The 25,001-nt window shown below is 45.5% G+C and overlaps 1 protein-coding gene across 1 annotated transcript in view; it reads left to right on the top strand.

The window, feature by feature from the left end:
- The first annotated feature begins 1,704 nt into the window (after positions 1-1,704).
- OIT3 (oncoprotein induced transcript 3) overlaps positions 1,705-25,001 on the top strand; it is a 77,675-nt gene continuing 54,378 nt past the window's right edge. Inside the window, exons 1-2 of the mRNA XM_087702692.1 lie at positions 1,705-1,912; positions 14,777-15,151. Coding sequence (XP_087558818.1) covers positions 1,765-1,912; positions 14,777-15,151 — 523 coding nt within the window. The 5' untranslated portion in view covers positions 1,705-1,764. The remainder of the gene's footprint in view (positions 1,913-14,776; positions 15,152-25,001) is intronic.

The following is a 25,001-nucleotide window of genomic DNA, read 5'->3' as shown; positions in this document are numbered from 1 at the left end:
AATGACGGCTAACCTTTCCTGGACCAAGTGCCCAAAGCATGTGCACCCACAAAATGCAATGCACGTGTGTCCCCCCCCCATGCGGCTTGCCCCCTCCCATGCATGCACGTGGCCCCCGCACGTACCCAACCCTAGAATTTGCCTGACAATCTCAGACAACTACATTTCAGAAAATCCAGTCTCCCCTGAAATCTATTATTCTCAATAGTGTTTGATATTTAATGCCATTTCTGATTTAAGGAAAAGGATTTCAAGTACTAACCCACATAGCAATAGCAATAGCAATAGCAATAGCAGTAGACTTATATACCGCTTCATAGGCCTTTCAGGCCTCTCTAAGCGGTTTACAGAGAGTCAGCATATTGCCCCCAACAATCTGGGTCCTCATTTTACCCACCTCGGAAGGATGGAAGGCTGAGTCAACCTTGAGCCGGTGAGATTTGAACCGCTGACCTGCTGATCTAGCAGTAGCCTGCAGTGCTGCTTTTAACCACTGCGCCACCTTGGCACATGCCTGGAAGTATTAAACAAACAAAACCTAAATACACAAAACTCGATGTCAGCCTCTGCTTTGCTGTTGCTTCGGGCTGCCATGAAACGGGGAGGGACGGCATGGTATTTGGGAGGGGTTACTAATTGTGCTGGAGGAAGGTTCTGGAGCTCAGCTGCCTGTCGGACTACGCATGCGGAGGAGGTTCCCGCCAGGACTAACGGCACCGACATTCCATCTTCGTGATGCCTTTTGAAGTTATCTCACACCTGACACTTGGGAGAATTATGATTGGACTGTAACTGTGATGCCAAGGGGTGGGGAATGGGCTATTCTATATATCAATCGCTTTCGCGCCTAAATAATCAGACTTCGCTTCGCTATGCCTTTAATCATTTATAATTAGTAAAAGTACACTTGATTTCTACTCATGGAGTCTCGTGGTCTTCTTTCCTAATTATCTAATGGAGAGGATCTGACACTCATCTTTGCTGACAAAGATGCGCAGAGGAGACCCAAAGACCAGTTGGTGGGCAGGAGGTGCCCGTGCGTGCACAGCGGAGCTGAACTGGGGCGACAGTTTGCATGCTCGCAGAGAGGGCACTGTGTGCCACCTCTAGCATGTGTGCCATAGATTTGCCATCACAGTTCTACACAGACGCACCTGAAACAGATTACCTTTATATGGGTGGAAAATGCCTTTCGTTTATTCATTTTGCTTGGGTGGATTACTGGATGATCAACTGATGTGCCTGATTATAGGCAGCTGGTGAGCAGATTGGCAGCTGTAGTTTCACACATTTGCAGAAACACCAGATTTGGGGAAGGCTCCGTGGCATTCCCTCCATTCCAATCTGCTTGCCTACATTTTAGCAAAACCAGGAGGGAAATCTCATTCTCCGCTGTTCTTCAACTTCAGAGCTGCTTTTCTTATTCATAAAAGCGGGGGTGGGGGAAATAAATAAGGGCCACCATCTTCCCCCATCTCCACAGGATGTCTGTGTGTCTCTTCCTTAGTTGTCCTTCTGGATAAGATAGCAGATGGGTCACGGCAGGGCACATTGCAAGCAAACAATTGGAGGATGGCTTTGCAAACAAAATGAATGAAAATACCCCCCCTTGCTGATGTGGGCAGGTCAAGGCTGCGGTGGAAGCTATTATCATCTTGGCCTCTTCCTCTGATAATCCCCCCTCCCCAGTACCCACAAGACTTTCTCTCTCTGCATCTACACTTTGCTTCAAAACACCAGAGCCTGAAGGCACCTGGTGGGATTATGAGAAGTAGAGCCACCTTGCCTTCTTCAATGGGTCCTGCTGGGACTTCTCGCTTTAGATGCCTTTGCCAGCAAGCGATGCTCCTGCTGCTCGTGCTGTCCTTTTGCCGCCACACGAATACGCAGTCTTTGCAGGAGAATACAGTGGGTGAGTACTTGCAGACGCCCATTAACTGGAAGTCCCGAAAGGCCCCATGTTCTTCTCCAAAGCTGGCAAGTTTCTTTTGAAGCCTTTACAGGCCATTCATAGGTAGGGAACAAAATGCCCAGTTGCTTGCTTGCTGCATGTAATTCGGAAGAAGATTTGTAATTTTGTTTTGTTTTAGACTGGGATAGGATGGGGTGAGGTGAGGTGGGGTGGCCTGGAGTGGAGTGGAATAGAATAGAGTAGAAGAGTAGAATAGAGTAGAATAGAGAATAGAGAATAGAGAATAGAGAATAGAGAATAGAGAATAGAGAATAGAGAATAGAGAATAGAGAATAGAGAATAGAGAATAGAGTAGAGTAGAGTAGAGTAGAGTAGAGTAGAGTAGAGTAGAGTAGAGTAGAGTGTAGAATAGAATAGAGTAGATAGAGTAGAGCAGAATAGAATAGAGAATAGAAGAGAATAGAAGAGAATAGAAGAGAATAGAAGAGAATAGAAGAGAATAGAAGAGAATAGAGAGTAGAGAGTAGAGAGTAGAGAGTAGAGAGTAGAGAGTAGAGTGGAATAGAATAGAGTAGAATAGAGTAGAATAGAGTAGAATAGAGTAGAATAGAGAATAGAGAATAGAGAATAGAGAATAGAGAATAGAGAATAGAGAATAGAGAATAGAGAAGAGTAGAGTAGAGTAGAGTAGAGTAGAGTAGAGTAGAGTAGAGTAGAGTAGAGTAGAGTAGAGTAGAGTGTAGAATAGAATAGAGTAGATAGAGTAGAGAAGAATAGAATAGAGAATAGAAGAGAATAGAAGAGAATAGAAGAGAATAGAGAGTAGAGAGTAGAGTGGAATAGAATAGAGTAGAGTAGAGTAGAATAGAGAATAGAGAATAGAGAATAGAGAATAGAGAATAGAGAATAGAGAATAGAGAATAGAGAATAGAGAATAGAGAAGAGTAGAGTAGAGTAGAGTAGAGTAGAGTAGAGTAGAGTGTAGAATAGAATAGAGTAGATAGAGTAGAGCAGAATAGAATAGAGAATAGAAGAGAATAGAAGAGAATAGAAGAGAATAGAGAGTAGAGAGTAGAGAGTAGAGAGTAGAGAGTAGAGAGTAGAGAGTAGAGAGTAGAGAGTAGAGAGTAGAGAGTAGAGAGTAGAGAGTAGAGAGTAGAGAGTAGAGAGTAGAGAGTAGAGAGTAGAGAGTAGAGAGAAGGAATTGAGATGACTCTGAATTCTCCTCACGTCTGTTGTTCCCTGCTGGCTTGTGCCATAGCTGGCTAAAGAATCCTATAGACTCCCAGCAGCAGAATTTCAGATAACTTTAGAAAAAAAGCAATGAGAAGTTGGAAGGACCTAATATCCGAATGGAATTCTGCTCCATTTATACCTTTCATGCGTAATAGAGTTTCACCAGTCACAAATATGGATACTTTCTCTTTTATTTTCTAATAAGACCAACATGGTTACATCTTTCTTGCTTTCTTTTTTCCCATGTTTTATTTCTTTTATTTATATCATTCAATTTCCATCAAGTAGTGTATGATCTGGATACAGTTATTTTTAAATAGCCATAATCCACATATTTGTTGTAGTATTCATCACAATAATATTGATAATATAATAACAATAATACTTAACATCTTCTTTAAGAACTCTCCACATTAATATTTCCTCTTTTTATGCCTCCTCCTTTCTGACTTCTGTTGTCTAGCCATTGATAAAATACATCCCATATAAAAAATATATTCAGTTTCTTCTTTGTCCTTAATAGTGAGTGTAAATCTATCCATTTCTACGCATTCTAATATTTTTGTAATTACATTCTCATCTGACAGAATCTCATTGTTTTTCCATTGCTATGCAAATACAATTCTGGTTGCGATTAGTACATGTAAAACCAGGTATATAGCCTTACATCTTTCTGTGATAAGTAATGCCCAACAATTACAGTGTATGCTAGCAATAGCAATAGCAATAGCAGTTAGACTTATATACCGCTTCATAGAGCTTTCAGCCCTCTCTAAGCGGTTTACAGAGTCAGCATATTGCCCCCAACAACAATCCGGGTCCTCATTTTACCCACCTCGGAAGGATGGAAGGCTGAGTCAACCCTGAGCCGGTGAGATTTGAACAGCCGAACTGCAGAACTGCAGTCAGCTGAAGTAGCCTGCAGTGCTGCATTTAACCACTGCGCCACCTCAGCTCTTGATGCTACTTTTATTCAGTTCTGTGAAAGTGGGCCTTTTTGCAATTCTAATGCTAAAATACAAGGAATAAACAGGATTTTATAAATGTCCCAGAAATCAAAACAGTCCTCCCTCCCTCCCCCATCCCCCCCTCTCTCTCTCTCCCTCCCTCCCTCTCTCCCTCCCTCCCTCTCTTTCTCTCTCTCTCTCTCTCTCACACACACACACATTGTAAGGGATGAATATTGAGCTAAGATATTAAAATTAAATGAGATTATCTGAGTGAACCATAAAATGAAATTAACATAGGTAGAGAATTATTGCAAATGGATGCTGCTAATTTAAAGCAGGCTGTTAGAACATGATTCTGTGTGAGTTGTACATTTCTTTCAAGCCACAACTACATAACAGTTGAGGAAGGTTTTCTATATTCTAATGTATTTTTGAATGCTCTGATATACATTTGTGTGATACCTTTCATTCAGAGGCTAATACTGTGTGCCTGGAAATGTACTAATTTTATTTTTATCCTAATTACATCAGGTACGTTATATGCAATAGTTCAAAAGACAATTGTTCAACTGCCAGCATTCATGACAGATAGTTCCATTATACTTGGGGTGGTCAAGCAAATATTGAGTTTTGCTATATTTCCGTATTTATTTGATGAGCAATTCTAAATTAGAATTCAATGAAGATGTCTCTAAAGAGTGTGACAAAACATGGGAACATACACACACTCACTGCTATTTTGAAATCAAGGAGTGATTTTGAAAGGGAAATTGATTTATTGATTATGTGACATCAAGTCAGCATTGTAGTTAGATCTCCACCTGGATGAACTGTTCCCCCCCTGGTCCTTCAAGTCTTCCAATGCGTGGCACGACAAAACCGCAAAGCCCTTATCCGCGGAGACATAAGCACATCGCTAAAGCCGCGATGTCATCACTGCGCGTCATCACCGCCGCGACAACAGCGTGGCAACAGAAGGGCGCTTGAAAACGGCGCCACGGCAGAAAGCCGATTTCAATTAAGGTAAGGGTTAGGATTAGGTTTAGGGGTTTGTTTTAGGGTTAGGTTTAGGGTTAGGTTTAGGGTTAGGTTTAGGTTTAGGGTTAGGGTTAGGGTTAGGTTTAGGTTTAGGTTTAGAGTTAGGTTTAGGGTTAGGTTTAGGGTTAGGTTTAGGGTTAGGTTTGGGGTTAGGTTTAGGGTTAGGTTTAGGGTTAGGTTTAGGGTTAGGTTTAGGGTACTGAGTGCTTGGGAATGCGCGGATTTGCCCTCCGCGATTATGTCATTGCGGTAGGGTCGCGTTTTTCCTTAGCGCTTCGAACGGCGCGAATTAGTCTTCGCGCTTATGTCTCCGCGGATAAGGGCTTCGTGGATTTGTGGTGGAACCCTTCCAATGGTCCCTCAACACGGTGAGTCAATCAAGATTGTCAGTAGTCATCCTCTCCATTTCTTCTGTCTTTCCCAGAATTATACTCAAGGGAGCTTGGTCTTCACATATAGTGTCCCAAATGTGATAACTACAATTAAAATAATTAAAAGGAAGATTAGCATTGATAAATTCCAGTGGCATCTGCAAAAATCAGCCCATTCAGAGGTTTATGGAAAAGGCCAGCATTGTATGAAACATAATCCATAATACGATCATATCAACTGGGTGAAATTCGTTATTCTAAATTCTCTGCAACCAGTATGCACAGGATAAATTTAATTTTTAAGAAATGTAATGGTAGAAAAGATCTACCAAACTAGACCAGCCAATCATATTTTAGTCTGGAATGCTCAATCTGGACTGCAAAACCTGGATGTCTACTTTTACAAATGACTGCTTGAATTCTTGTAACCCAAATCTGATAGCCTTAGCAGCAGTGATAATTATTTTCTAACACAGAGTCAGACTTTCAGCTTTCAAACCCGTTTCTGATATGCTGCCGGGCCAAAATACATCCATAGAGGACAGTGGTGGGTTTCAAAAATTGTTCAAACCTACTCTGTGGGTGTGGCCTCCTTTGTGGGAGTGGCTTGTCACCCATGTGACGGATGGGAGTGGCTTGCCGCCCATGTGACCAGATAAGAAGATGCTGACGACACTTGTCAGAACCACCTTAAATTACCTCACACGCAGCACTGGCATGCATAAGAATATGATGTAAACTTGTTTTTTAAAAGGCATCTTTGGTTTGCGTTAAAACAACTTCAATACACGCAATGTTCTGATTGCACCACAAACGCAGTAGTCATTCTCACCTTTCACAGAGGCACTGAGTTTTATAAATATGAGCATGATAGTGTAGAATAATCATATCCAAGGACCAGTGGTGGGTTTCAAAAAAATTTTGGAACCTCTTCTGTAGGTGTGGCCTGCTTTCCAGGTCCACTGGTGGAACCTCTTCTAACCGGTTCGGTAGATTTGACGAACCGGTTCTACCGAATAGGTGCGAACTGGTAGGAACCCACTGCTGATAGAGGACCCAAGTTGCCCAGAAGGGTGGCCTGCATTGGACAGAGCAACATGCAGGTGGTGCTATGTGTTAGATCGGCGGCAGTAAAGACGAGGAGGCGTCTGAGGTAACCTTTCAACGGTTTATTGCAAGCAAGAACGGAACGAACAGAAACTGTGAGTAGACCGGCACCTCTCCTCCGTCTGACAGCCTTTTATACTGAGCTGTCAGACGGACGAGCCAATAGCCTCGCGTATGACAGCCCGGCAACCGGCAGGCGCGCCTGATTGGCTAAGAGCTGTCATTCGTAAGTCCGAGGACTTACGAGGCTACAACACTATGAGTGACTAGATTGGCCACTAGGTTGCAGCAAAGAGACACATCTTTCCTCTTTGCTATCATCTTGTGGTCAACTGGATATTTACAACCTATATTTGATAACTTAGTACTGACACAGCTTAATAGCACCCCAATCCATCCCCAAGAGAGTATACTGAACTGCATTGCTGCAGTTCCTCCTCAAAAACATTGTGTGCGCAAATCCTGGTTACTAACAAATCCGATCCCTTGAAATTGGGCATTAGATCATAAATGACTTGGTGGGTGTGGCAGGGGAAGGATACTGTAAAAATCTCCATTCCCTCCCCACTCCAGGGGAAGGTTACTGCAAAGTCCCCTTTTCCTTCTGATCAGCTGGGACTCGGGAGGCAGAGAATAGATGGGGCGGGGCCAGCCAGAGGTGGTATTTATCAGTTCTCTGAACTACTCAAAATTTCCGCTACCGGTTCTCCAGAACTGGTCAGAACTTGCTGAATGCCACCTCTGGTTTCATCTGAGTTTTTGTCCTGTGGCCCAGAAACCTTGACTTACTCCTCCACTGGTATGATACCTAAACTTAGCTCATATGGTTGATTGCAACCTCAGAAAATTGATTTAAATTAAGTAAATCATGATTAAGAGTCCTGTGAAAACATCAATTGACAAACATACGCAGTCAGTCAGTTACAAGCTTCATGTAACAACTGAGCTCATATAATTACAACACAGAAAAGTAAGACAAGACACTCATAAAGTTAAATTCATCACACACAACCAAAATGATGCACCACTCACATATCATGGGTATCAAGTTCATATCTCATCCTGGCCCTCATAACTATCTTTTTTTTTTTTAAAGCCCAATAAATCAGAAATTACGTACATAATGCAGAACATTCAGTGGAAAGAGATACATGTTGTACGTCCAATAACATATATTAATGTTCAGTGTATCAAGTGATTGTTCTTTTTATATTTTGTAACTTCCTCTCCAAATTTTTCATTCTGTCCCAAGCTTTGGGTGCTTTCCATGATGCATTCCATTTTGCTTTATGGTTCTTTTCCACTGTAGATTATTTATACATCTGCAAAAATTGCGGTGGTTTTTCTTTTTACGCTAACAAGTGCAGGGGTGGGATTCAGCCGGTTTGCCCCGGTTCAGGCGAACCGGATGTTAATTTTACATCTGGTTCGCTGAACTGGGAGTTGCAATGACTGGCTGGCCCTGCCCACCCCTCCCCTTCCAGGAGTCTCCACACGGCCAGGGGTGGGTTTCAACCGGTTCGCGGCGGTCCCCGTAAGTAACTTCTGGGAACGGCGAAGGGCCCACCCGCCCGCCCGCGTTCCTTACCCGGTTTTGACGAGTTCTGCGCTTCCACCCATGCGCAGGACGCATACAGCGCCTGCGCGATCCTCCAGGAGCAGCTGGAACATCGCACAGACACTAGTACGCATGCGTGCGCTGCGCGTGTGCACGAGGACGCCGCCGGCCCCATTCCAACCGAACTGGTTGGAACGGGGCGAGAAACCCACCCCTGCACACGGCCCATTAATCATGCCAGGTAAGTGCAGGACCCGTATGGAGCTTCTGGGAGGGTGAAAAATGGGCTTCCTGAAAGTCTGGAAACAGGCCCTTTTCCAGCCTCCAGAGAGCCGAGGGGCAGGGGGCATTTTCATCCTCCTGGAGGCTTGAGGAAAGCCTCTGGAGCCTGGGGAGGGTGAAACACACATACCCCCGCCCTGGTGCAGGAGGCTGAGTAGGCCACACCCACCATGGCCACGCCCAGCAACTGGTCTGAGAATCAGTTGCTAAAATTTTTCAATCCCACCCCAAGTGGCATGCATTGTCTGAATACTGGGGGGAAAAATGAATGTGATGAATTGCACCCACTCCGCCATCTAGACTCATAAGCCAATGAACCAACAATAAATAACCAGCCATCACTGTGTTTTCTCATTAGGTAACAAGCCATTTTTCTTTTCAAATTAAATTGATATTTCACTGTTCCTAAAACACAGGTTGAAGCACGTAAGAATCCAAGGCAGCCCAGCGGCCAATGAAATTTTAAAAGGGAGGAAAAAAATATTTTTGGCTTCATTTTGATGTACCAAATTAGAGCGAATTGACTTGTTTAGCAAAAGAAGAAGGAAAAACAATCCATTTGCTTCAATCTGGAGAAGGTTAATAATAAATCCTGCTTTAATGCCGCAGACAGCTTGGGTTACCTGGTGCTTAATCAGGTGTTAAATAGATGCACAAATAGAAAGGGCAAATTTGGAAGCTGCTGCGAATAGATTAAATGCATCCCGGATGAAAAGTGTAATGAATATTTTTTTTTTAAATCATATTCTCGTTTGCAGCCTTCAGTTTAAATCTTGGGACCTCGGAAATTCTCTTTGCTGGGAGGGGAGGTTGACAGAGATGTCCTTTGCTCACCCAAAATCTTGCATTGCAGGTGACAGGTTGTTGGGTAATCAAGATTTGAGAATTGTCCAAAGGCAGCACCTCCTAGGAGATCTGAATTGCAAGAAGGCAGACAGGGAGAGCTGGGAAGGAAAGCGTGGCAAGGATCAGTGTTTGAAGATGGCTCATTATCGCCAAGTGACACAGAATGCTTTCATTTCATTTTTTCATTTTCCCTTTATTTGTATGCCGCCCTTTTCCCTGGGGGGACTCAGGGCGGCTCACAGTTCAAAAAAAAGGGGGGGGGGGAGGACAAACAATTTCTAACATAAAGACAATACATCATTATTAAAAACACAACAGTCACACAATTCAAGTGGGATTAGAGTCTTAACCCCAGGCCAGCCGGGACAGCCAGATCTTTAGGGCGGCGCGGAAGGACTGGAGGGTGGTGAGGGTCCGAATCTCCAAGGGGAGTTCGTTCCAGAGGGTCGGAGCAGCCACCGAGAAGGCTCTCCTCCGGGTAGTTGCCAGTCTACACTGGCTGGATGATGGAATTCGGAGGAGGCCTAATCTATGTGATCGTATCGGTCTGCTGATTCTTTCATTAGAAATGTTGATCCTGGATTCTTTATCTGCATGAAGTGGGAATCTCTAGCTCTCAGGTGTAGGTCAGAATAACAAAATAGCAGAGTTGGGAGAGACCTTGAAGTTCCTCTAGTCCACCCCTCCTGCTAGGGAGGAGAACCTATATCCGTGATGGCGAACCTATGGAATCCGTGACCCAGGTGGCATGCAGAGCCCTCGGTGCAGGCACGCAAGCTGACGCCCCAGCTCAGCTCCACCACGCATGTCAGGGGTCACGGGGCACAGGGGTTATGCATGCATGCACGGGGGTTAAACAAACATGCAGGATCACATGTGAGGAGCATGCGCGTGCACAGGGCAGGGGAGTGTATGGGGAGTGTGCACATACATAGGGGAAGGGTGCAAACGGGGGTCTCATGCGCATGCGGGGGTGGTCACGTGTGCATTGCTTTATGGCTTTCGGCACACGACAACAAAAAGGTTAGCCATCACGGTTCCACCACAAATGCGCGAACAACAAAAGCGCGCCTGACTAAACCGCGGTGACAAAACTGCGCCGACAAAACCGCATGACGAATTAGCGACGAATTAGCCCTGAAGCGCGCCGACAGAAGCGCGGTGTAACGTAACCCTAAACCCGCCACCTTGGCTTAAGAGCCAAGGTGGCGCAGTGGTTAAATGCAGCACTGCAGGCTACTGCTAGATCAGCAGGTCAGCGGTTCAAATCTCACCGGCTCAGGGTTGACTCAGCCTTCCATCCTTCCGAGGTGGGTAAAATGAGGACCCAGATTGTTGGGGGCAATATGCTGACTCTCTGTAAACCGCTTAGAGAGGCCTGAAAGGCCTATGAAGCGGTATATAAGTCTACTGCTATTGCTATTGCTATTGCTAACCCTAAACCTAACCCTAAACCTAACCCTAACCCTAAACCTAACCCTAACCCTAACCCTAACCCTAACCCTAACCCTAAACCTAAACCTAACCCTAAACCTAACCCTAAACCTTACCTTAACTTAAATCGCGCTTCTGTCAGCGCGCTGTTGTCGGTGCGCTGTTGTCGGCGCGCTGTTGTCGGCGCACTTTTGACATCGCGGTTTTAGCACCGCGGTTTTGTCGGCGCGCTTATGACGTTCGCGCTTTTGTCGGGTCACGAGCCATTACTGCCCTCTACTATTCCAGACCAGTTCATCACTGGAAGCTTTCAAGAAGAGACTGGGCTGCCATCTGTCGGAAATGGTGTAGGGTCTCCTACTGGAGCAGGGGGTTGGACTAGATGACCTACAAGATCCCTTCCAACTCTGTTATTCTGTATTGTAGCAAAGTGCCTGTCCAGTCTCTTCTTAAAAGCCTCCAATGATGGAGCACCCACAACTTCTAAAGGCAAACTGTTCAAAATCGCTATAATTTGTGTCTTGTCAACTTTTAAGCCTATTTAACCAGGTAATAATTTTTACATTTCCTTTGGTTATGTCTTGTTAAAAAAAAAGGAAAAGAAAAACATGTCCTTTGCAGGATAACACTAGCTTTCCTATTACCTGTCTGCAAATCTTTTGGGATTCACTTGTTTGCATTAAAATGAAGAGTTGTTGGCCATGACTTGTTTTGCAAGCTGCACTGGTTACCAGTTAGCACTTCAAGATGCTGGTTATCCGTCAGAGTTCGTTGCATAAATTGAAATCCAGAAACACACACAGATAACTGATGCAGCAGGATTCATTAACTTCTTCATATACATAAGAATAGAGTAATAAATGAACAATACCAACAGGTGGTTCTTTCAAGTAAACACAAGGCAGGAGAGTTACAGGCAAACACAAGCAATTAGTTTCATATCAGCAGACAAGCCCAGAGACTGCTAGTTTACTTCTCAGAGCAGCAGACTGCTTCAGTTTTGTTTCTCAGCACAGAGCTTAATACAGTTAAGCCACGCCCAGACTTCTTACTTAAATTTCTGTTTCAATTCTCTGTACACTCAGCTATGTTTAAGCTCCCATTGGCTGATTTAGTTAGTTAGTTAGTTTATTAGACTTGTATGCCGCCCTATTCCCAGGGGGACTGATTTAGTTGCTATGCCTATTTATTGGCTCCTTGTTCCCATGTCTCTCCCAGTTATGAATATTTTAACATCACATTATGACATAGGGCCAGCCAGCAGTGGGATTTGGGGTTCTCTGAACTGCACAGAATCTTAACTAGAGATTCTCCTGAACCCTTGCGAAGCAGTAGTGGGATTCAAAATTTTTTACTACCAGTTCTGTGGCTTGGTGGGCGTGGTGTGGCATGGTGGGTGTGGCATGGTGGGCGTGGCAGGGGAAGGATACTGTAAAATCTCCATTCCCTCCCCACTCCAAAATCCCCATTTCCTCCCGATCAGCTGGGACTCGGGAAGCAGAGAATAGATGGGGGCAGGGCCAGTCAGAGATGGTATTTACCGGTTCTCCGAACTACTCAAAATTTCTGCTATCAGTTCTCCAGAACTGGTCAGAACCTGCTGAATGCGACCTCTGGTGCAAACCCCCAGCAGCCCATCCCTGGACTGGGCTTTCCCTTATTACAGGAGTTGAAATCAGCAATTATTTCTTCAAGTTAGTATTGGACGTATTTTCTAGAAATGAACCGAGTTGGTTTATCCGAGCTCACAGCTGGTTAAGATACATGAGAGATTGCTGATTGAACTTGTAATATAGGCAAGTTTCCATGTCAAGATAATTTCTTGTGGACCTCCTACTGAGTTCCAATTAACCTACAAGAAAATATCATAGAATCACAAATTGTGGAGTTGGAAATTCCTCAAGGATCATCTGATCTTAAGTAAAGGAAAAATCAACGCTACAGGCCCCATAATTTAAAACTGCACCTTATTGTATTGTAGTAACACATCCAGATTCCCTATAAGGCAACTAATGATTATCAGACCAGAAAATAGGTTTCAAAATGAAAGACTGGGGGAACAGGGTTTATGTAGCCTCAGGAAGACATACATAGTTGAATAATAGAAAAAGGCCATGAGTTAATTCTATAACAGAGAGTTCAAGCCAAATAATAATGTGGAAAAGCAGATCCAGCTGGAAATATTTAAATAGGAAGATTGGTTTTTAACAATAGAACCAACTGCTTAGGGCACAGGTGTCAAACTTGCAATGTCACATTGCCATCATGTGATGTATCGTGACGTTTTGTCCAGTGGTAAGATTCAAAAATGTTTACCAGTGGTTCTGTGGGTGTGGCTTGGTGGGTGTGGCAGGGGAAGGATACTGTAAAATCTCCATTCCCTCCCCACTCCAGGGGAAGGTTATTGCAAAATCCCCATTCCCTCCCGATCAGCTGGGACTCGGGAGGCAGAGAATAGATGGGGCGGGGCCAGTCAGAGGTGGTATTTACCGGTTTTCTGAACTACTCAAAATTTCCACTACAGGTTCTCCAGAACTGGTCAGAACCTGCTGAATACCACCTCTGGTTTTTTTTCCCCTTCATGGAACTGGGGTGGGTGTGGCCTGCACATGATGCATCCAGCCCTTGGGCTGCCAGTTTGAGACCCCTGGCTTGGAGAAATGTCAGGCTTTCTCATAACTGGTTATGATCAAATTCATGGAGTGGGCAGAAGATTGGCTTCAATGGCCTTTCCCAAATATATGGTTTTATGTTAGTCAATATTTTATAAAGGAAATAGAGGAACTTACTGTGAGATGGCCCCCACATGACCATGAAGCTTGACTAGGGATAAATATTTAACCTCGGGTAGTTGTGTAGAAAGTAAAATGCTCCCAAGAATTCAATAATTGGCTGGTTCTATTCCTGAAATCAAACATTTTATGTCTTCCTAGTTATTGGTTACCTGACTCTGTGGTTTCTTCCCCAAATCCCTGAAACTTTAACCTTAGACTGTCTACCGTCAACCTCACCTCATTCCTAAGAGGTTTGTAAGGTACATGCATAAGCGCACTGCACCAACATGCCTACCGTCCAGGGGTGGGTTCCAGATTATTTTACCGCCAGTTCGCTCAGGGACACGCTTCGGGCACGTGCGGGCTTCGGGCATGCGAATGCTCGATGCGTGAAAAATTGCTTCTGCGCATGTGCGAAGCAAAAAAACAAGATAGAACCAGTTTGGGGATGTGGGTAGCTGAGTTACTACCTACTTGTCCGAACCGGTCCGAACTGGTCCGAACCGGTAGGAACCCATCTTTGCTACCGTCCTTATATTAATGTTTCCTTTTATTTGTATCCTTTTCATGTATTTATAATCATGTTTATACTTGTATACAGGGACGTGCACTCACTAGAGGCAGGGGAGGCGGGGCCTCACCAGTCTCCTCAGGAAAAGGAAGGAATTTTAAAGATTTTTTCTAAAATAATTAAGGCCAAGCTAGTTGCTACCAGACTTCAACTCACAGTGATTTGGAGTGTACATAGTGTTTAAGTATAGGAGGAGGCCAGAGAACTCGGGGCCTCCTTTGCATAAGGATATTTTTTGCCTTTTAAGGGTTAACCAAGGGTTAAAAAGCAAAAAAATTAGTATGCAAATGAGGCCCATAATTCTCGGGCCTCTTCCTGCAGAGGACATGTGGTGGCTCTAGGCCTTGCGGAGTGCCAAAAGGGGAGGGGGCCTCTTGGAACACCCCCACCCCACCCCTCTTCGCCGTTTCCTCCTGGGGCTGCTGGGAGACGGAACCAGGGCTGCAAACACCCCACCCCCCACCCCTCTTCGCCTTTCGCCTCCGCGGCTCTCGCTCCAGCCTGCTGCGGGGGGGGGGGGGGAGGGAGCCGCTTTCTTTCTTTTTGCCTCACCAGCCAGAAGCTTCACCGCACGTCACTGCTTGTATATGTTATCCAACGCAAGCGTGACAAAATAAATAAATAATTGCTATAGGGTTCCAGTATGATTAACATCCTGCCATGGATAATGACAAGCTTTTCTCTTCCTGTCTTCCAGCTCTTGATCCTTGCTCTGCCTACATTAGCCTGAATGAACCTTGGAGGAACACAGATTTCCAGGTCAACGATTCTACCGACCAGCCTGAATGTGACAGTCACGTGGACGGGGAATGGTATCGCTTTACGGGGATGGCCGGAGATGCCATGCCTACTTTCTGCATTCCCGAGAACCACTGTGGCACCCATGCCCCAATCTGGCTAAACGGCAGCCATCCTCAAGAATCAGAGGGCATTGTCCAAAGGCAGACCTGTGCAACTTTCAATGAAAACTGCTGCTTCTGGAATTCGACGGTTGAAATCAAGGCGTGTCCCGGAGGCTATTACGTCTACCACTTAGCCAAGCCCAGTGTCTGCTACCATGCTTACTGTGGACGTAAGTGACCAAGCCTTAACTGCTCTTTCCCATAGAAGAGACTATTTGGAGCTGAGGGGTATCTGGTCCTCTCTGAGGTTGGTTGTTTTCTTGCAGATGTTTCATTCAGTTCTAATAGGGAGTGGGGTTTGCTCTCATTTTATATACTATCTAGTTGCTTGCCCTCTCAGTATTGGCGGGAGTTCCAGTGGTGGGTTTCACTTATTTTTACCACCAGTTCGCCACATGTGCGCGCACCTTCAGGGCATGCGCCTGGCCTCCCGTGCACAGGCTTTGCTTGCATGCACGCCTTCCACACATGCGCCCAGCCTCAAAAACATAGTTAAATAGGAACGCATAGAGCCGGGGCGATATCTGCTACCTGTTAGCTCTAACTCAGTGTTTCTCAACCTTGGCAACTTGAAGATGTCCGGACTTCAACTCCCAGAATTCCCCAGCCAGCATTCGCTGGCTGGGGAATTCTGGGAGTTGAAGTCCGGACATCTTCAAGTTGCCAAGGTTGAGAAACACTGCTCTAACTGGTCCGAACCTGCTGAATACCATCTCTGGAGTGGTCTTATTGTTAACTTCTTTGCCTGATTTGGTAGTTCCTTGATTGGAGTGTTGTTTGCTTCTTGATTGTTAGTCTAATGTTAATCTTGGTGTTAATCTCTGCTCATCTGGGTGTTGATTGCTGGTGAGGCGGTGTTTTGGTCTTTTGTTTCCTTTTTAGCTTTTTTTTTATTGACAATTTTTAGATTTTAGGTTTTATTAGGATTTGTATGCCGTCCACTCCCTAGAGACTCTGGGCGGCTTACAGATAAAAACGGGGGGGGGGGACTTTTACAAATGTTTACCTCCCCTCCCTGCCCTCCCCACCTGAACCCCCCCCCACCCCCAACCTTCCACCCCCACCCCCCACCCCGACTTCCCAGAACCAATACAGGGTATAAATCTTTAACAAAGATGTTCTAAAATAAACTCAAAGAAAGTTAGGATCATCTTTCATTTGAGCTTTAACTCCTCTTTGCTAGGCTAACTCTAAACAGATTATATCATTCCTTGTTTCTTCAGTCATAAACTATCTGGAATTTCTTAGTCCCGTATTTATTTTGAGTATAGTCAATCCATCTTCTCCACTCCAGTTTATAGAGCCAAGGTGGCAGAGTGGTTAGAATGCAGTACGGCAGCCACTTCAGCTGACTGTTACCAGCAGTTCAGCAGTTCAAATCTCACTGGCTCAAGGCTAACTCAGCCTTCCGAGGTGGGTGAAATGAGGACCCAGACTGTGGGGGCGATATGCTGACTCTGTAAACCGCTTAGAGAGGGCTGAAAGCCCTACGAAGCGGTATATGTCTAACTGCTATTGCTATTGCTATTTCTCATTTGAGTGGTCCTTGAGATATACTGATATTTTAGCCATCTCTGCTAGGTTTGTTACTTTTAATGTCCATTCTTGAATAGTAAGCAAATCTTCCTTCTTCCAGTATTGTGCCACCAACAGTCTTGTTGCCGTTATTAAATACAAAATCAAGTTAGTCTCTATAACAGAACAATCAGTAGTTATACCTAACAAGGAAAAAAAAGCCTTTTTAGCTTTTTGATTTCCTCTTTTGAATGGATTTGAACCCCACTCCCTATAGCCGTGATGACATTACCTAGTTTGGCATTGAAACATCTGCAAGAAAGTACGGAAGCTCACAGGGCACTAAGAACTCTCTACTTAATTGTCCTTTCTTATGTATGCTCTTCTTTCAGCACAGTATAACAAGAGGGATTTCACTTTGGGGGGGGGGGGCAAGTATATGCTCCCTTGTATGAATGATGCTCATTATTTTGTTTCCCTCAAACAAATAGCAAACCTCCTTGAGGGAACCTGGCAGTGGTGGGTTTCAAAAAATTTTTGGAACCTACTCTGTGGGTGTGGCCTCCTTTGTGGGAGTTGCTTGACAGCCATGTGACCTGGTGGGAGTGGCTTGACAGCCATGTGTTCTCTCTCTCTCTCTCTCTCTCTCTCTCTCTCTCTCTCTCTCTCTCTCTCTCTCTCTCTCTTTCCTTCCTTTTGTCTCTCTGTCCCTTTTTTCTTTCACCTCTCACTCTTTTTCTTTCTTTTTGCTTTATTTATTTCTTCCTCTCCCTCTCCCTCTCTCTCCCTCTCTCTCTCTCTCTCTCTGTGTCAGTCTGTTTGTCTGTGTGTGTGTGTGTGTGTGCGTGTGTGTGTGTATGGCAGTGGTGGGTTTCAAAAATTTTTGGAACCTACTCTGTGGATGTGGCCTCCTTTGTGGGAGTTGCTTGCCAGCCATGTGACCTGGTGGGAGTGGCTTGACGGCCATGTGTTCTCTCTCTCCCTCCCTCCCTCCCTCCCTCTCTCTCTCTCTCTCTCTCTCTCTCTCTCCTTCCTTTTGTCTCTCTGTCCCTTTTTTCTTTCACCTCTCACTCTTTTTCTTTCTTTTTGCTTTATTTATTTCTTCCTTTCTCTCTCTCTCTCTCTCTCTCTCTCTCTCTCTCTCTCTCTCTCTCTCTCTCTGTGTGTGTGTGTGTGTGTGTGTCAGTCTGTCTGTCTGTCTCTCTCTGTGTGTGTGTGTATGGCAGTGGTGGGTTGCAAAAAAATGTTAGAACCTCTTCTGTAGGTGTGGCCTGCTTTCTGGGTCCACTGGTGGAACCTCTTCTAACTGGTTCGGTAGATTTGACGAACCGGTTCTACCAAATAGGTGCAAACTGGTAGGAACCCACCTCTGGATCCTGGTTTACCCCTTGACATGATGCTTCTCACTGGTGATAATAATAGCAATAGCACTTACACTTACATACTACTTCACAGTGCTTTACAGCCCTCTCTAAGTGGTTTACAGTCAGCATATTGCCTAGGGGTGAAAAAATGCTACCGTTTGTCCAAACCAGTAGTAAAAAAATACTTTAAAAAGTAAAAAAAAAAGTTCCAACGATCAGCTGTGCAACAATCAGCTGTGCGGCGGGATCGCGGGACCTTTAAAAAAAACCTTTTTAAAGCATTTTTACTACCTATTCGCCTGAACCAGTAGTAAAAAAAATGTTTTAAAAAGTAGGAAAAAAAACATTCCGATGATCAGCTGTGCAACAATTAGCAGTGCTGGGCAATCGTGGGAACTTTTAAAAAACTTTTTAAAGCATTTTTTTTTACTACTGGTCACCTGTATGACAATCAGCTGTGCCTGATTGTCTGTGAGGTTCCTGCTTGTTGCAGGGGCCATTTTGTGTGAAGTCCAGCTGCTTTTGCATTGTGTATGAGGCAGTTGTGTAGCTTTTGTGTTATTTTTGTGTAAAGGGTAATAGTTGGTTTTTGAGCTCTCTGTGATTCTGTGAGGTTCCTGTCTGTGAGGTTTGTCTGAAATGGTGTAGGGTTTCCTGCCTGAGCAGGGGGTTGGACTAGAAGACCTCCATCTCCATATTATTCTGTATCTATATATCTGTAGCAACAAAATAGCCCTCCTATTCGTTTTTTCCACACTTTCTCCACATGCACAGTTACACACAGACGTAAACAGCACACAAAAATACATTGATGTTGTTATCAAAAATTGTCTTCATTGGCCTCAGATTACAATTCCTTTTCACATATAGCTGACCCCCCACCCCCAACTATTTTTTAAGAGCCGAGGTGGCGCAGTGGGTAGAATGCAGCACTGCAGGCCACTTCAGCTGACTGCTAGTTCAGCAGTTCAGCGGTTCAAATCTCACCGGCTCAGGGTTGACTCAGCCTTCCATCCTTCCGAGGTGGGTAAAATGAGGACCCAGACTGTGGGGGGCAATATGCTGACTCTCTGTAAACCGCTTAGAGAGGGCTGAAAGCCCTATGAAGCGGTATATAAGTCTAACTGCTATTGCTATTGCTATTGCTTTTTTTTTTTTAAAAGAAAGCATAGGCTAATTTTCTTGAGGAATCAGTCTATGAATTTCCGATTTAGCTCTGCATTCTCGGGCAACGTAGTTAATAGCTTTTCATTGCATTGCTCATTGACCTTTACAGCTTATAATGGAGAAATCATTTTAGTAATGTATCTCATCTGGAAAATCTGCTGGGGGCATTCTAGGCAGCTGAAGAGGTTTCCTCCCTGAGCCGGGGAGGGAGAAGTTGGAAATATCTGATCTTTTCTACTACGGCGTCTTTCCAGGGATGGGATTCAAAATTTTTAGCAACCGGTTGTCTGCCCAGTTGCTTTGTGGGCATAGCCATGGTGGGCATGGCCTACTCGGCCTCCTGCACCATGGTGGTGGGGAGCATTTCCATCCTCCCCATGCTCTGGAGCAGTGTTTCTCAACCTTAGCAACTTGAAGAGCCAAGGTGGCGCAGTGGTTAAATGCAGCACTGCAGGCTACTGCTAGATCAGCAGGTCAGCGGTTCAAATCTCACCGGCTCAGGGTTGACTCAGCCTTCCATCCTTCCGAGGTGGGTAAAATGAGGACCCAGATTGTTGGGGGCAATATGCTGACTCTCTGTAAACCGCTTAGAGAGGCCTGAAAGGCCTATGAAGCGGTATATAAGTCTACTGCTATTGCTATTGCTATTGCTATTGCTATTGAAGATGTCTGGACTTCAACTCCCAGAATTCCCCAGCCAGCGAATGCTGGCTGGGGAATTCTGGGAGTTAGATTTAGATTTAGATTTATTTTATTTGTATGCCACCCTTCTCCGGGAGGGACTCAGGGCGGCGAACAACTCAAAAGGGGAAAAGGGGAACATAGAACACAATACAAGTAGTTAAAATAGCCAAAAATCACACAACCACACAAGTCGAGAGGGGAGGGGAACTCATCAACCCCAGGCCTGCCGGCAAAGCCAGGTTTTGACGGCTTTTCGGAAGGCCTGGAGAGAGGTGAGCTGCGGGGAGTTCATTCCAGAGGGCCAGAGCTGCCACAGAGAAGGCCCTCCCCTGGGTAGTAGCCAGGTGGCATTGTCTGGTAGACGGCACCCGGAGGAGGCCGACCCTGTGAGATCTAATGGGTCTTTGGGAGGTAATTGGCAGCAGGCAGTCTCTCTCAAGTACCCAGGTCCAATACCATGAAGGGAAGTTGAAGTCCGGACATCTTCAAGTTGCCAAGGTTGAGAAACACTGCTCTGGAGGCTTTTCTTGAGCCTCCTGGAAGGTGAAAATGGCATCCTCTGGACTCCAGAGACCTTCTGGAAGCCGGAAACAGGCCTGTTTCCAGACTTCCAGAACTTCCAGGAGGCCTATTTTTCGCCGTCCTGGAGCCTCTGTGTGGGTCCTGCACTTACCTGGCATCCAAAATGACAGGGACGTGCAGTCAGGGGAGACAGGGAAGGCAGAGCCTCATCACTGTCATCATGAAAAGAAAAAAAATGTAAAAGGAAAAAGGCAAGAGCTGAGGTCAGGCTGAGCTAGTTGCTGCCAGAGTCACCGTGGATGACTCTGCTTAACTAAAAAGCACTAAAAAAGTGCCCTCTACAGGAGGAGGCAGGAGAATGAAGTACCTCATCTAGTCTGACTTTAGGCATTTTAGGATCACTCGAGCAGAGTTAAGCAAGGGTTAAAAGCCTAAAAATTCCTGTCATAGGTGAGGCACGTCGTTCTCCTGCGTCCTCCTGTAGAGGGCGCTTTTTAGAGGCTTTTTTAAACAGTTAAGCAGAGTCATCCACAGTGACTCTGGCAGCAACTAGCTCAGCCTGACCTCAGCTCTTGCCTTTTTCCTTTTACTTTTTCTTTTCTTTTCGTGGTGGCAGGTGTTACGTCCTCCCGTTCCAGCCAGAGGGAGGGGCCAATCAGGATCTTGCAGCTCTGGCCCCTCCCGCTGGCTGGAACGGGAGGATGTAACAGCAGGCAAGAGCAGAGTTGCAATCCTCTCTCAAACAGCTGGAAAAGGTATGTGTGGGTTGGAGGGAGGGGGAGGAATTCAAACTTCATCCTCAAGTGTAGCTCCCTCCCCAAGTGTAGTTTGATTGCAGGCAGAGCCACGTTGCCTTTTCAAACACACACACAAACACACTTCTCTGTGTCCGTGTGTTTGAGAGAGGGGGGAGAGAGGGAGAGAGGGAGAGAGGGCGGAAAGAGTGGGAGGGAAAAGAAAAAGAATGAAGGAAATTTTTCGCAAAGGAGAAAAACAAATGCTGTCGCTTTAAATCAGAACTGAGCATGCCTGGCTGTGGAATTCTGGGAGCTGAAGTCCACAAGTCTAAAAAAATTTGAAACCCACCACTATGTCAGTGCCTCACCAGCCATAAACCTCACCGCACGTCACTGCAAAATGGGCTGTGTGTAGACTCATGGGAGGGTGGGTGAGTGGGTGGGGCCAGCCAGTCCTTCCATCTACCAGTTTGGCGAACCAGATGTAAAATTAGCATCCGGTTCAGCCAAACCGGTCCTAATGGGCTGAATCCCACCCCGGCATCTTTCCTTTGAATATCTTTTGCACAATCTAGAGTAATCCCTTGTGATATTTAGAAGACAGGTCATGCCCTTTCTTTGGGGAAAAGTTTTAGACTGCCAAATTTAGACAGTCCAAACTTTGGACTATCGTATTTTGGACCCCCTCTTCTTTCTGGCAGTCCCTCAAATACTGGCACACTGCTAGCAGGATTAGGGGTGACATGATAGCACTGTTCCAATATCTAAGGAGTGGCTACAAAGAAGAGAGGAGTCAACCTATTATCCAAGGCACCTGAAGGCAGAATAAGAACCAATTGATAGAAGCTAATCAAGGAGAGAAGCAACGTGGAACGTAGGAGAAATTTCCTGACAGTGAGAACAATTAAACAATGGAATAGCTTGTCTTCAGAAGTTGTGGGTGCTGCATTTTTAAGAAGAGATTGGGGTAGACATTTGTCTGAAATTATATAGGGTCTCCTGCTTGTGCAAGGGGTTGGACTAGAAGACCTCCAAAGTCCCTTCCATCTCCGCTATTCTGTTATTCTGAATTTGTCAGTAAACTGGGTGGTTTTGTTTTTTTTAGCAATATTGCATATTGTTTTAAAAGTTAGCATTTTGTAAATGGTCTAACTTATACACTGGCGAAATAGCTATTGTGAGCATACAAGTAGCCTCGGCTTGCAATCATTCACTTAGTGACTTACAATTGTTTTTCATACTTACAACCATTGTGGCATCCCTGTGGTCACGTGATCAGAATCCACGTATTTATAACAACTGAAGTGTCCCAGGGTCATGTGATCACTTTTTACGACTTTCTGACAAGGAAAGTCAGTGGGGAAGCCAGTTAGAAACATTTAACAATCGTGTCGCTAACTCAACAACTGCAATGATTCACTTAACAACTGTGGCAAGAAAGGTTGTAAAATGGGGCAAAACTCACTTAACAGCTTAGCTTTAGCTAAGTAACAGAAATTTTGGAATCAACTATGGTCGTAAGTCGAGGATTATCTGTATCTTTGTGTATGTATTTATGGCTGATTACATTTGTGGGTATCTTAATGGAGGGATTTTATCCTATATACAAAATATAATACCATGGGGAGATTATTAAGTTGATTCGTTAAATAGTTCTAAGACTGTAACAAATGCATTTAAGAATTAAGCAAATATATGTTGAATTAGCAGAAAGAGCTACAATTTCAGAAAATCGTGGAAGAAAATATACTAACTTTATGACATCTCCAAATGAGTATCCAGCTGACCTTGAAAAATACTTTCCTTCCCTTTTTCTTGGAGGAGAAACTATTGATTTTTCCCTTCTTGTTCAAAGACTTATCAAACTTACTTCTAAAACAGTTACAAATCAATAACATCAAAGTTTGCAGGCATTTCCAGCCTTTTCACCCGACAGCATTTAGATCTTGGCAGATTTATAGGAACACTAGACAACATGGTGCTAATGTGCCCTAACACAACTTCCTGGTCTCCTCTCTGCCCCTCCCTCTTTTTTTGAAAAGTTTATTTTCATTAAAGAGAGAGAGAGAGGATGGGAGGAAGAAAGAGCGAGAGGGAGAGGGAGGGAGGGGGAAGACAGAGGGAGGGAGAGGGAGGCAGGCAGGCAGAGAAGGAGAAGGAGGGGAAGGTGGAAAGGAGAGAGGGAGGGAGGGGAGAAAGTGGGAGGCAGGGAGAGGTAGGTAGGCAGGCAGGCAGGGAGGGAGAAGGAGGGAGGGAGAGAAGGAGGGAGGGGAGAGAGGGAAGGAGACAGGAGAAGGAGGGAGGGGAGGAAGGGAGAAGGAGGGAGGGAGAGAAGGAGGGAGGGAGAGAAGGAAGGAGGGGAGAGAGGGAAGGAGGCAGGGAGAAGGAGGGAGGGGGAGGGAGGGAGAAGGAGGGAGGGAGAGAAGGAAGGAGGGGAGAGAGGGAAGAAGGCAGGAGAAGGAGGGAGGGGGAGGGAGGGAGAAGGAGGGAGGGAGAGAAGGAGGGAGGGGAGAGATGGGAAGGAGGCAGGAGAAGGAGGGAGGGAGGAAGGGAGAAGGAGGGAGGGAGAGAAGGAGGGAGGGAGAGAAGGAAGGAGGGGAGAGAGGGGAAGGAGGCAGGGAGAAGGAGGGAGGGGGAGGGAGGGAGAAGGAGGAGGGAGAGAAGGAGGGAGGGGAGAGATGGAAGGAGGCAGGGAGGAAGAGAAGGTGGGAGGGGGAGAGAGAGGGAGGGAGGGAGAGGAGGTAGTAGGTAGGCAGGCAGACAGGGAGGGAGGGAGAAGGAGGGAGGGGGAGGGAGGGAGAGAAGGTGGGAGGGAGAGAGAGGAAGAAGGCAGGAGAGAAGGAGGGAGGGGGAGGGAGGGAGGAAGGAGGGAGGGAGAGAAGGAGGGAGGGGAGAGATGGAAGGAGGCAGGGGAGGAAGAGAAGGTGGGAGGGGGAGAGAGAGAGGGAGGGAGGGAGAGGGAGGTAGGTAGGCAGGCAGACAGGGAGGGAGGGAGAAGGAGGGAGGGGGAGGGAGGGAGAGAAAGGTGGGAGGGAGAGGGAGGGAGAGGTAAGTAGGTAGGCAGGCAGACAGGGAGGGAGGAGAAGGAGGAGAGGGAGGGAGAGGGAGGGAGTGAGGAAGGGAGGATGGGAGAGAGATGAATAGAGAGAAAGAGGGAGGGGAATGGATATAGTGCATAAGTTGTTAATAGGGACAGGAAAGACCCTAATATAATTCAGGTCCATGGAAGCTTACAATGTGAATTTGGATTGGTCACTTTTTTCAGCCTAACCTACAGTATTTTAGTAGCATAGGATGGTTCTGAAGAATAACGGAGCGCTTGTATATCTCACTGAACTCCTGCATTAAAGGAAAGTTATATTTCTAGCAAAGAAACTCTTAACACAAATAAGTGTGAAGCTTACTTCTTACAAGTAAATGTGAAGTTCTAGTACTGCTTTACAAAGCCTTAGTAAGACCACACTTGGAATACAGCATCCAGGACTGGTCACTACAACACAAAAAAGATGTTAAGACTCTGGAAAGAGTGCAGAGAAGAGCAGCAAAAAGGATTAGGGGTCTGGAGACTAAAACATACGGAGCAATGGTTACAGGAATTGGATATGCCTACTCCAATGAAAAGAAGGATTAGGGGGGAACATGAGCCGAGGTGGTGCAGTGGTTAGGGTGCAGTACTGCAGGCCACTTCAGCTGACTGTTATCTGCAGTTCAGCGGTTCTAATCTCACCGGCTCAAAGGTTGACTCAGCCTTCCATCCTTCCGAGGTGGGTGAAATGAGGACCCAGACTGTGGCGGGCGATATACTGACTCTGTAAACCGCTTAGAGAGGGCTGAAAGCCCTATGAAGCGGTATATAAGTCTAACTGCTATTGCTCTTGCTGTGATAGCATTGTTCCAATATTTGAGGGGCTGCTACAAAGATGAGGGAGTCAGCCTATTTTTCAAAGCACCAGAAGACAACAAGAAATGATAGTTGGAAACTAACCAAGGAGAGAAATCAGGAGAAATTTCCTGACAATTAGAACAATTAC

The sequence above is a fragment of the Thamnophis sirtalis genome, unplaced genomic scaffold (assembly GCF_051295495.1).
Source record: "Thamnophis sirtalis isolate CommonGarterSnake01/CBP01778 unplaced genomic scaffold, rThaSir2_p1.2 scaffold_15, whole genome shotgun sequence".
In the NCBI taxonomy this organism is placed as follows: Eukaryota; Metazoa; Chordata; class Lepidosauria; order Squamata; family Natricidae; genus Thamnophis; species Thamnophis sirtalis.
Note: the sequence above shows the minus strand (reverse complement) of the source record. Positions and strands in the feature narration are given on the sequence as shown.